The 13,233-nt window shown below is 39.6% G+C and overlaps 1 protein-coding gene across 1 annotated transcript; it reads right to left on the bottom strand.

Moving 5' to 3' along the window:
• Positions 1 to 778: 778 nt before the first annotated feature.
• LOC137544859 (chymotrypsin-like elastase family member 1) lies at positions 779 to 12,591 on the bottom strand. Its single transcript, XM_068265953.1, has 7 exons — positions 12,552 to 12,591; positions 10,668 to 10,762; positions 8,413 to 8,513; positions 6,535 to 6,660; positions 4,299 to 4,435; positions 1,314 to 1,459; positions 779 to 985 (listed from the first exon to the last, which is right to left on the bottom strand). The coding sequence occupies exons 1-7, from the start codon at positions 12,589 to 12,591 to the stop codon at positions 779 to 781; spliced, it is 852 nt and encodes a 283-aa protein (XP_068122054.1).
• Between the last annotated feature and the right edge of the window lie 642 nt (positions 12,592 to 13,233).

Here is a 13,233-nt window from a genome sequence, read left to right on the forward strand (position 1 = left end):
TATACTGGGGGCAACTATACTACCTATACTGTGGGGCAACTATACTACCTATACTGGGGCAACTATACTATCTGTACTGGGGCAACTATACTACCTATACTGGGGCAACTATACTAGCTACCTAAACTAGGGACAACTTTATTACATATACTGGGGCAACTATGCTATGTATTCTGGGGCAGCTATATTACCTATACTGGTGGCACCTATACCTGGCATTGCCTGACGTTGTGCACTTAGTCTGCCGCACTTGCTCCTTTCCATTTTTTTAGGAGGGGGGGCTCGCTGCTGGCCCATCACTGCCACTTACGGCCATACTGACTAACTATAAATCTCAAGAGACGCCAAGCATAGCTTTTCTGAATAAAGAAAGAAGCCACTGAGGAGTTGTCCATCTTATACTGGCAGGCTGGCCCTCAGTTTACCAACTGGCTGGCCATAAATGACAAGGAGGCTTGGTGTTAATTGTCATTGCACAGTATGATTCATTCTCCTTAGCCCCTTCCCTCCATTAATGTAACAACTGGGGTACAGAGGCATGCCAAGCATGGTGCCCCTTCTGTGTAGGGCCAATAGCAGATGTATAGCATTACCTTCTCCTTTTCCTTTGTGGGAGGGATTATATAGATATGAATGCCAGGCTTATAGGGATATATACATGCATACATGACTATTTACAGTATCTTACAAATATATGAGGAGAAATGTGTGAGGAGAAGTTGGTCTGTCAATATGAATTTTAGTTATGGTTCAAATAAGGCTGGAAATAAGAAAATATTCAATATAGGTGTGAAAGCTTGCAGACATTGTATATGGATATCAAATGAAAACTTACGCTGTTGATCCAGTCGATGTAAGCGGACACTCTAGTGAACACGGTGGGCTTCTGGTAAGCATTGCATCCAAATGCATACACAAAGCTGGTTACACCATGGACCTCGTATGCACCATTAACGAGACAGTTCAGAGGTCCACCGGAATCACCCTGTTATGTGAACACAGAGAGGATATCAGTACTAACATTTAAAAGCTATACCATTATTTTAATTAAAGCTTAATTTTTCATACCATCATAATTAGTTAACGTCTTTGGGCTATATGCAATTAATTTTTTCTCCTGAGTTTTTTGTTTTCAGCACTTTGTGATGGAAAACGTACCAAAAAGTGAGTAAAAAAAGCTTGCTGGTGGTTTAAAAGGCACTTTATTGACAAGTTTGAAAATCTCCCCTAGGAGAAAACTTAAGAGAAAAGGCTAATTGCATATGGGCCCTTGTAATCTGTTTAGTATAGAATTAAAAAGCTATCGGGCTTACACTGCAGCCAGCCTGGGCTCCATTGCCTCCAGCACACACCAAGGTGGTCTTCAAAGTGCTGCCCCAGAAGGATCTGTTAGAGCAAGTTGAGTAGTCAACAAGGGGCAGAGGAGCCTCCTGGAGGATGGAGGGATAAGATCCATAAGCTGAAAGAAAATGCATCAGCAATATTTTAGCAAGGAAACAGCAACATATTTAGCATTGATTGTATAGAATACCCTGAACATGTGACCTTCCTGGAATTGCAACTAGGAATATCCGTGTTTGATTTGGGTTCATATTTTTCTACATTTTTTATTAATGATTTTTTTTTCCCAAGCTTATAACTTCATAGGGAGATAGAGATTGGTTGATATAAAAGTTTCATTTACAGATCAGGTCATAATTTCATATCTTTTCCTTTGTTTTTAAATCAGATTCTTTTTATAAAATAAGAGTTTACAGTGCAGTAGAAGCTAAACTTGTTTTTATATATTGAGGTTTTTTAGACCAGCTCGATCTGCTTCCATATTTTTCCCTTGTTTGGTTGTGCATTATAATCAAGCCTTGCAAGTAAGATAAAATGTATGCCATCTTATGGTTGCACAGCCCATTGTGATGGATTGATTTTATTGGTTAATATCTGTGGTCAACTTGGCTCTGAAGTGTATAGTCAGCTTATACTGAGAAGTACTTTCTGGTTATTAATATTTTGGGGTTATTGTTTGATTTATATGATTTGATTTATAATTATTCTGACAACTTGTGTATTTAATAAATTAATTATTTGAAAAGTAAATAGTTGCTTTGACTTTTCACTCTTTGTACCAGTAGCTTGAGAAACTCGCTAAAAGAACTTAAGGTTGGGTGTTTAAAGGAATACTATCGATACCCAAGTGTTCTAAAATGACAATGTACAAATAATGTAGGAAGAGAAGAAAAGAACAATCGAGAGCCCCCGATAGTGTGATATTGTAACACAATGGACGTCAAATGGTTAGAGTAAAATAATTATACTCACAAGTGTGGGTTGCCACGTTCAGGCAACCACTTGTAGCACGGACGGGGAGATTAGGCCTGTCCCCGCTCAGGCTAAAAAGTCGCTCTCTGTGTAGAAGAAAAAAGGTGTCCACACCTATCCACCAGGTGGATGTATCATGTAATGAAAAAACAGAGGCGCCAACAGGATAAAAATGATGCCAATTAAAACCAAATAAAATGTGGGTGGCACTGGTGGATATGCCTCCCCCACAAAAATAACCACCACAATATATGGTAATCGTTATAAATTTTAATCAATTTCAAACTCCCAACAACAATTAATCTGCAACGCGTTTCACGGGACACAAGCCCGCTTCCTCAGGCAAAACACATAAAAGCAGGAGCAACTGAAAATAAATAATAAAACAAGAATAAATAATAAAACAAATAATAAAACATAAATAATAAAAAATAATAAATAATAAATAATTTTTTTCAAGCCCCTTTTTTTATTATGTTTTATTCATGTTCTTGTTTTATTATTTATTTTCAGTTGCTCCTGCTTTTATGTGTTTTGCCTGAGGAAGCGGGCTTGTGTCCCGTGAAACGCGTTGCAGATTAATTGTTGTTGGGAGTTTGAAATTGATTAAAATTTATAACGATTACCATATATTGTGGTGGTTATTTTTGTGGGGGAGGCATATCCACCAGTGCCACCCACATTTTATTTGGTTTTAATTGGCATCATTTTTATCCTGTTGGCGCCTCTGTTTTTTCATTACAATGTACAAATAATGTCTAAGTAGCTGTGTAAACATTTTCTTACTTTTCATGTTAAATATCAGATGCAAAAGCTGTAATTTATTGAGGGTAGGATTTAGCTATATTGGGACAAATCAATTGCAGAAGGGGTGTCTTCTTCAATGCACAGCCAGAGTTGCATATCAGACTACAGAAAGCAAATATCAAACATATCAAACTCTGAAAGCAAAAACAGTATGAAAAAGCTGTGACAATTAGTTACATTTCCTCTGCTCTCTTCAGACACGTCAGTCAGAAACACAGGACATAGGAGCTGCAGCTGTTGGGAGCTCTCTTCTCTGTCACACACAGAGCTGCATATAGAGTTAACTGATCAAGTGTGAGGGGAAAGTTTGAATGTATATTGATAACAGTAAACAAAGAAGTTGCTACTAAAATATACACACCAGCACTTAGCATCACTTCCCAAACAATTCCTGTGTCAATTGAAAAAAATATGTGAATCGATAGTATTCCTTTAATATAATAAGACTCCTCCCATTTTTTTTGTAGGAGGCCTTAGCTTTTGATTTTATACATCCAGTTATAGTTTATATAACCGTATCGTATAAAAACGTCTGACACTCCCACTTTATGCATTCACTTGTACTCTAGTGGTACCGCCTTTAATAACCCCCTGTTAGTCTAGTGGTATCCCTTGCCTTTTTAACTAATAGTAGTCTAGTGTTATCTCCCCCCCCCCCCCGTTATCACTGGTAGTCTAATGGTCACTCCCTCCAATCCCCCCTTGCAGAGATCAGTGTGACTGTAAGTATTAGTCACCCTTTCTGGTTCCTGTGGCAATGGGCACTGTCCTCCTCTCATTCATACCACCGACCTTTAGTGTCAGCATGTACTGGGCCCCAGCTGATGAGGTTGTCAAGCTGGGATTCGTTACATGAGGACTCAAGAGGAATGAGGTCTGTATGAGAGGAGATGAGAGCCAATCACCGCAGGAACCAGGAGTGGTTATACTTAGCCACCCATGCTTCTAGCTGCTACTGAACCAAGCTAGAGAGTTCCAGAGATTGGACACCAGTGTATTACACCCTGGTTAGTGCCCTACTTCTTCCCTGCTGTGATGGGCACAAAAGCATGCTAGTACACTGGCTGTGCTCATCAATGCTGCAAACTAAAATTCATTTCCTTCTGGTACAACTGGTGGCAGGGAGGATGTAAATGTACTGTTGTCAGTGCACAAGTTTTAATTAGTATTCCACTTACTGGTGAGTCTTCCCCATCCACTAATGGTGCAGCTGTGGTTATGAGCCAAGATAGTTCCTTCAGCTGGAAGAGAGGCCAGTCTTACGTAGCTGTTTATAGTAGCACTGGAAGCCAGATGCAGGACAGCAATGTCATAACTGCAGAGAGAATGACAGACATTTATACATGACAATTTGTCACTATTGCAGACACTGGTGCACATGACAGGTGGGGGCCCCTGGCCCTGCCACCACGCGGAACCCCCAACATGGGGGAGAGCACTTCCTAGCACATCTTAGCACATACTAGGCTTAGCACATCCCAGTCTTTCATTGAGTAATTGTTTTCCAAGAATTGGTGTTTTTAGGCATTTGTATGGGAAAATACAGGTGTAAGGTTCAGAAAACACTTTTTTTTTGCCCTTCCTAGTTTTCATATCACAAGTAACACTATTATAAAGCATCTCAAAGTATATTCTTTGGGTCTTCCTGGTTATAAAAATACCATATAAGCCATATTGCATTACTAGTTGGGCATGTAGTGGAACATTATTGCCAGTCTGTGTGTCTGTAGTGACCGGATGCGATCGCTAGTGTGCACAGTTTGGAGACTCCAGTGCTGTACAGAGGTTTCGCTAGGCAACAGCACAGCAGTGCATCTGAACAGCATTTGGGCCCAAACTGTATAGTGATTGCATCAGATTGCTATAGGTGGCAGATGGCTAAAGCAGCAATTATTGAATTTTAAATAGGTGCAAGAGCATCGGCAATGAAGGTGCACATTGTCAGATTCCTGGTTATAATCACATTGAAACCCTGGGCCATATGCAATTTACTTTTTCTCCTGTGTTTTCTCCTAGGAGATCATTTTGGAATCATCTTTGATTTAAAGAAAAACAACTTGTTGGCCCTTTGCAATAGAAATAGTACCAAAAAGTGGGTGAAAAAGTACAGTGAAAATTATTTTGAGTATTTTCTTGGTTGCTGGTGGTTTAAGAGGAATTGTTAATAATTTCTTCTGGAGACTTAGATAGTAGTTTTAGACAAAGCAAGGTCACCATGTCTTCCTATATTTTAGGAATTAAATATTATGCTGAAATTAGTGACGGCAGCAATCCTCAAATGTTACGGTAAACTTAAAATGGCAGACTGATAAAACATTTTTAATTAACAGATTATACTTTATAATCTTTATAAAATTAATATATACAATTCATATTTGTAATACTTCTTTACAAAGCAATAATAAAATTAATTAATACTGATCAGTATGCCCCTTATTCTATAAGTATGGTTAAGGTGTTTAAATATGTATTCAATTATAATAGGCTGTAAGCTACAGGTCTACTGTACATGCTTTGCTGGGTCAAAATGGTTGACCCCATTTCAGGAAAAGGACAGACACATTCCAAACTAATTAGAAGAAAGACATATTATCAGAAGTGCGTCATAAAAGATAAAATGAAAATTTTTGGAATGTACGTAGAAGAGCCATGATTGCTTGGCTATAAAGGCCTTATCAGATGGAAGAAGGAAACGCTACTTGGAACTTTTTCATATTTTGTATACCGTATATGCTGAATAATAGGAAAATACATGTTTTATATAAAATCAAACACCAAGTGCTCTGATTCATTTCAAGGTATACCCTCAATCTATAATTACTGTTATAGAGGGTTCAGACCCCGCTATGCCAGATTTATATGATAACAATGCTTTAAAGGATAACTGAAGTGAAGAGAATATGGAGACTGCCATATTTATGCCATATTTATTTATTTTTAAACATTTATAATTGCCTGGCAACCCTGCTGATTTATTTGGCTGCAGTGGGGTCTGAATAGCACCAGAAACAAGCATGGAGCTAATCTTGTCAGATCTGACAATATTGTCCAAAACCCCTGATCTGCATATGCTTGTTCAGGGTCTATTGCTAAAAGTATTAGAGGCAGAGGATCAGCAGGACAGCCAAGAATTTGGTATTGATTAAAAGGAAATAAATATAACAGCCTCCATATACCTCTTATTACAGTTATCCTTTAAAGGCTTGATCCTTTACTGAGTTAGCGGTCATGCAAAAGTAAAGAACTGCTCAGGTTTTTGACAACGTGTGCACATGCGGGAGCGCCCATACATGCTTCTATAATCTTTGTTGACCCGTTGATGCCTTGTCACATAAGTCCTGTTACCTTTATTTTCCATGTTTTGCAAAATTAAAATTAAATATTGTATTTATATTTTATAAGTTGGTATCGTACCCAGCTACAACATTTTTGGTGTCCCAGGAAGTATGAATACGGATTGCAGACACAGAGATCTCCTGTTCAGTTCCGTCATTGTTGCTCAGGTCGTGTTCCCCCAACACCACACGATAAGTTTCAGGTCTTGTCACAGATAAAGGAATAGTTAGTTTAAAATATATATATATATATTCACATTATCACATTATATCACATTATATCACATAAGTAACATTTTATATACTGTATTTAAATCGTATTCTCTGTTTCAAACAGAAGTTGCCAACAGTTCTTTTTGTTTTATGGGCCCAAAATATATTTTATTTATTAAATAAACTGGTATGACGGAACCCTTTACAGATTCACAATTAGTTGAATTAGCTAAATGTCACTACTTTTCCTGTATGTCTTTATAAACCTCCATCATCCTGCTGTTGGGGCAATGATGCTGCATATCTAAAGGAATACTAAGAATGAAAGCTACGTACCCACATTGAGATTTTTTGGATGATTTTTCCCCCGACCAGTGACTTTCTGCATGACCAGCGATCATGTGACTTGGGTACGTGTATGAGATTAGACGAATTACGCTTTGCGATGAATGGCAATTATGACTGTCACGGCGGATTGGATCTTTAAGATCCCCGATGACGCCAACGCAAAGTGCTGCAATCGTTTGAACTCTTGTTCGCGACTGTCGTGAGCCATCATGTGACGTTGCGTGCTCCCTCGGTTAGGAGGATGGATTAGGAAAAATCTTGTCCATCGGGTTGCATTGCTGAACGTTTCCCCGATCCATCTACCAGAGGGTACAAGCCTTAGGGATGTAGCTTTTTTATTTTTTACAACCCTGGAACTAATCATGTTGTCATAGCAGTCATAGCTTCCTTCTTAGCACTTCCTGTTAGGTAATGTAGCTCACTGGGATGGTTTTTTGATCAGTATGTCCACAAGATGGATGGATGAATGTATATAGCTGACATGGGACTTTCTCAGCTAAAGTTGATTTACACTTTCCTATCATCCAGGAAGCGGAGACCTGAGTCACATTATATTATCATTGCTGTGCACTCTGTTCTGTTCTCTGAGGAACAAGAAGCTGACATACAGGTACACAGAATCATGCTATGTTTGGAAGAGCACTGACTAGAAGGATTGACATGGAGGAATTTCATGACTGCCACTTCAAACATTTAAGGTCCCTTTTACACATTCAGGATATACCTGCGCTGCATTACCCTATTTTACTGCAAGGGGCCGCAAAAGCAATCAAAGTCTATGGAGACTTTCACACTTACTGCGGTCCCTTGTGGTGCGCTGGAATTATCCGAGCCAACGTTAGGACAACAGCGCATTACCCTATGCACCACTCTTAATGCATGGTGCTTGGGGTAATGGTAGGGTAAACAATGGAGCACATTGCAGCGCACATGTGCAGACTGACAGGAATCCCAGTGACGTATTCCCTGCCCAGCATGGAGTATGTCACTGAGTGGGGGCGGTGTTATGCATATGACCCTGTCAGCGCACTCTGCAGCAGGGTCATATGTTTGTAATTTTTTGAGCTTTGGTGGGAAGCAGCAGGGGCATCACATCACCAGCAAAACACAAAAAAAAAAGATGTAAAACTGGCCTAAAAAGCATTGAATTTTTTTTCCCGATTTTACTTTTACATTAGGGTTGTATGGTTGAGTGCTGTATAGGGCTGCCATCTTATTTCGCTCCTTAGCGTCCATCTTTTTTTTTGCACTTATTGCCTGGTGCTACTGGACATTTTTTTTTTAATATGCTTTTGCAATATCTTATAATCTGTTGCAAAGGTCGTCTGAGACTTTTGCAAAAATCAGATTCATGTGATAAGAATAAACTCTGGCCACTGAACTATGGTATTGTTACCTTTCCACGCAGTGAGCGGCAGTCAGGACGCGGTTGGCACGGATGAGGGAGCCTCCGCAGGTGTGGAACCAGCTGCTGCCAGAGATGAACTGGAGAGATACCTGGGAGAGAAAACATTATAATGATGACATTGTATAATCAGTGGCGAATGTGTAAACCTGTCCCATTGGGCCAGAACAAGCTTTCCCTTTGCCCATGGCAATTACCTGCTCATGGTGATCAGGGGGTGGGTGGGCACATTATGAGACACTACAGCAATTGGTTTTGGGTCATACTCTGGGAGACAAGGCTTCCAGCCCAGAGCTAAGTGGGTGCACAAAGGTGAATCACAATCTCTCCAAATGGTGGGCTCAGCCTGACAGGGCTCCTGAAAACACAGCTCCCATCCTGCTTTAGGATGCTTAAGTAGGTACTGTACAATGCACTGATGTAGCAATAGCCCCCCTTACTCCTGCTGTCATGGGGGAGGGGTTTCAGGGGCCCGCTTCCATGGCCACCTTTCAGAGCAGTGACAGCAGAGTGTCACACCTTACCTGGTTCATGCAGTGGGACAGGTCCTCACTCCTCTCTTCAGGGCAGCTCTTCTCCATGCAGTCCATCTCCTTGTGGCTCCCATCTCTCTGCACATCATGTGATGTGGATTGGGAGACGCAAATTAAAGTATGAAGCTCAGCTGCCACTTCTCTGCTGTACCTTAGGTGGGGGAGGGGGCTACCTAAAACTTGCATCTTGGGGGTTTCAGTTTTTGCTGGGGGGGAGAGGAAGGGCAGCCAGCAACAACTAGTTACACCCCTCGTTTAAACAGAATGTGTGTTGCTCCACCATCGGGTAATGTATAATTGCAAATTAGGGTTGCTGCGGTATACTGCGGTTTTATTGTGCATGGTAATCATACCATGCACAGTCCTCTATTACCGGTTTTGGGGGAGGGGGAAGATGCTGCAGTGGGGGCACGAACAGCAGCAGGGGTGGGATGCAGCAGCGGGAGCAGAAACAACATCAGACACTCACATTGCCAGTATCCAATTGCTGCATGTACAACTTATTTCTTCCTGTTCCTGCATTTCATCTCATTTTAATAGTGCCTACATCGTTCCCCCTATCCACAGCGACCTGGAGGAGCAATAGTATTTAACACCACCAGGACTTTTGCATGAGCAGGGTGTGCTGTTTTACAGCTTTACCTTGCGCCTAAATCTCCCGGTGGCTTAATCATATGTATGCCGAGGGAGTGGGGCACATCTGGCTACCATACTGGAGGTGGGGGGCACATTATTTAATATAAGGGGAGGCCCCGGTCCAAATACTTGTGTAATACCGTATACCGTTTATACCTTCATACCGTGGTATTGTTTGAGACGACTATCATACTGTGAAGATTTCATACCATTGCAACCCTACTTGCAAATATGTGGGATTAACCTGTTTATGACAATTACAGAAACCCAGATAGCTCATGGTTACCCAGAGCCAGTAGGACCCAGAGCCAGTATGACAATCAGAGACAGTGGGGTTTTTGTTTGGTTTTTGTTGTTGTTTTTTTCAGGCATTTTGGGGATGACCCAGAAGACTTGGCAAGATTTGGCCCTGTGTGTCCTGAGGAGGCGTGCCTAGCACATGAAACAGCTGTAGACCAGGGGCTGTTATTGTGCCTGTTTGCCATGTGTTCAATAAACAAAGCTTGCTTGGAGAGTGCCAGAGTCCATATCTTTTGTTCCTGTTGTGAATTTGGCATAGTGTTTTGGATTGTAAAGGTGTTCGTTTAAAGGAACCCAAGGTTTGAACCCGACCTGTGTGTAGGTCATCACGATTTTCATGATTTTTCAGGAGACCTTACTATTACTAAACACATACGATTTTAAAAATGCAGCACAACGCAGCCAGTGTGTACAGGCTCTAAGGGCTGTTTTACACTGAACGCTGAAAAACTGATATATTTTAACTGATCAGTTTGTCTGCAGAAGCGCATTTTGAAAAAGCTTTCAGTTAAAATGAGTAGGTGTGAACTGACTCGTAGGGAAACATGGAAATTTCCGCCAACTGGTAAACCAGCCCTATACTATTTTCTACAGTTTCCAAAATATATAATTAAAAAAATTGTCGGGGATTATACTGTATTATGAGCTTTATACAAGCTTTTCTTATAGCTATCCATTTTATATACAAGCTTCCTTTACATGATAATGCAATGTGCCCCTGTGAGCTTCTATGTACCTTATATGAATATCAGCTTCTGATGTAGCCTTATGTCTCACCTGCCATGGCCAGGCATTCTTAGCGGAATTGGTTCCTCCCACTACACGTGCATTGTCCTGAGAATCTTCAATGTACTGAACGTCAAGGCAGTGTCCTTTAGGAAGAAGAGATACATTTAATGACATTTCATTTTATCATTATTGGTTATGGTTAGTCATTCATCTATGAAGTGTCAGGTCTAGTGTAAGATATGCAGGTGTCAGGTCCTCTTTAAAGGCCAATCTGCCAAAAATATTGTTTCCATTTAGTTTGATTTTGGTCAGCTGAACTCAGTGCCAGCTTGTTATCTCTAATGCTGGGAATAAACAATGAGTTTTTAGGCAGATTTACTGGCCTAGCAATTTTCCCTGAACATTTTTCTGATTGATTCATTGATCATTTTTCTGATCGATTCCCATTTACTTCTACGAGAAATCAATCAGAAAAACAAACAAAATTAGATCGGACCTGTTGGAAATTATCTATCGAGCCATCTATCTGCCAAAAAAACTCATGGTGTATTCCCAGCATAAGGCTCTCTGGTAGCAGATGTCCCATGAGATGCTGCAGAGTACAGCAGAGAAAATGAATTGTTGGATTAACAATAGCTGTGGACAATGGTGTAGCTAAGTAGCTAGGGGCCCCGGTGCAAGTTTTACATTGGGCCCCTCTTAAGCAATTGATATGGAGCACTAAAAATACATCTGCAGTGACAGAGAGTTGTAAGCAGGAGAAAGAGAACACTTTGCTAATGATAAACATTATTCAAAGCCTATATAGAGGTGGTAATTACCAGCATAGAACCAATAAAGAGTGAATACAGCGGTTGAAGGAGGGCCCTTAACCATTTATTGCAGTGGAGGCAGTATATCTACGCCCCAGTGTTAACTAATAATGGTTCCAGGGCCGTAGATATTCGTACCTCGCTCCCGATCACGTTCTCGGCCAGCCCGCTAGCACAAACAGTTTCCATTCACCGATCTAAGTGCCGGTTTCAATGATCACTGGCATCAATGAGATGCTGTGTGCTTATTAACAAAATGGAAGTGAAAACATACACGTATTACTTTCTGTAATTTGGGTATGAGCAACACACAACACATTAGGGATAAACTGAGGGGGGCATCTAGTGGCCAAATAGTAAACTACACCCTAGTACAGTACATTATATGCAAATACTTTTTTTTCCTATTAAAATTAACCCCTTACCTCCCCCACTATCCCATAGTTACCAAAATAAAATATTTGTATTATATTAAAAAAATGGCATAAAAAATACATAAATAGTTATCTAAGGGAATTAACTTTTTTAATATGTATGTCATGAGGGAATATTACTGTTATTTTGGGGCATGTAATTAGTGCTGAATGCAAAACTGTAAAAAAAATTCTCTTTTACTTCCAAATAAAATATTGTCACCATACATTGTACTAGGGGCATAATTTAAATGTTGTAATAACTGGGACAAATGGGCAATTAAAATGTGTGGCTTTTATCCACAGCAGCATGTTTTATTTTAAAACTATAATGGAGGAAAACTGAGAAATAATACATTTTTTACATTGTCTTCTTATTATTCCCATTAAAATGCATTTTGAATAAAATAATTCTTAGCAAATTCTTAGCATGTATCACCCAAAGAAAGCCTAATTGGTAGTGGAAAAAACAAGATATAGATCATTTTGTTGTGATAAGTAGTGATAAAGTTAATGGCAAATGAAAGGGAGAACCGTTGAAAGGTGAAAATTGCTCTGGTCCACAAGGGGTCCACTCTGTATATTAAATAACACCATATGTAATAAAAAAAAGTGAAGTGGTCACTTTGAATACACTATATATCACATAAGTACCATATTGCAGTCTTAATTATCTCTATATTTATCTTTGAATCCATATATCTTACCAGAGAGGACGAATGCAGTGAGTAAGAGGAGCTTGAGCATTTTGGGTGAGTTGATGTGTTGTCAGCTATTACTGCTCGCACCTTTATATATACAGTGTAAGCTATTGGAAACATACATGGGAATATTCACAGATGTCCCATATGCTAAATGTGCAAGCTTTGTGTTTACCTTTATCTCTTAATGAGGAAACCTAAAATGTTTATGCAATCTACACTTAACTAGAAACTACAACTTTATGTGAAACTATGCAACTTTAAAGTGACACTGGAGCAAAAATAAACCTTATGATATAATGAATTGTATGTGTAGTACAGATAATAAATAGAACATTAGTAGCAGAGAAAAGAGTCTCATATTTTTATTTTCAGTTATAAAGCTTTTGTTTATAACATTGCATCATACTGTCATATTTGCAATTACAAACCACACTCTGTATTTTAAACTATGAAACAGAACAGAGCTAATGATCATTTGAACTCGCCTGCAGTAAAACCTTATCTGAAGCTGCCTCTCACTGTTTCTTTGATGTATAAGTTGTCAAAAACCTGAGCGGTTCTTGCCTTTTTCATGATTGCTAACTCAGTAAAGGACCAGACTTTAAATTATATATTGACGGTATACCTTGAAATGAATTAGAGCACTCAGTACATGATTTTAAATAAAAAATTGCATTTGCTTAAC

Source organism: Hyperolius riggenbachi, chromosome 2 (genome assembly GCF_040937935.1).
Source record: "Hyperolius riggenbachi isolate aHypRig1 chromosome 2, aHypRig1.pri, whole genome shotgun sequence".
Classification (NCBI taxonomy): Eukaryota; Metazoa; Chordata; class Amphibia; order Anura; family Hyperoliidae; genus Hyperolius; species Hyperolius riggenbachi.

Bases quoted from the DNA above. Each gene is read 5' to 3' on its own strand.
- LOC137544859 (XM_068265953.1), bottom strand. From the start codon at position 12,591: ATGCTCAAGCTCCTCTTACTCACTGCATTCGTCCTCTCTG. The intron at 10,763-12,551 runs GTAAGATATATG...TTCTTCCTAAAG, and splicing joins CACTGCATTCGTCCTCTCTG to GACACTGCCTTGACGTTCAG. The intron at 4,436-6,534 runs GTACGATACCAA...TTCTCTCTGCAG, and splicing joins ACCAAAAATGTTGTAGCTGG to TTATGACATTGCTGTCCTGC.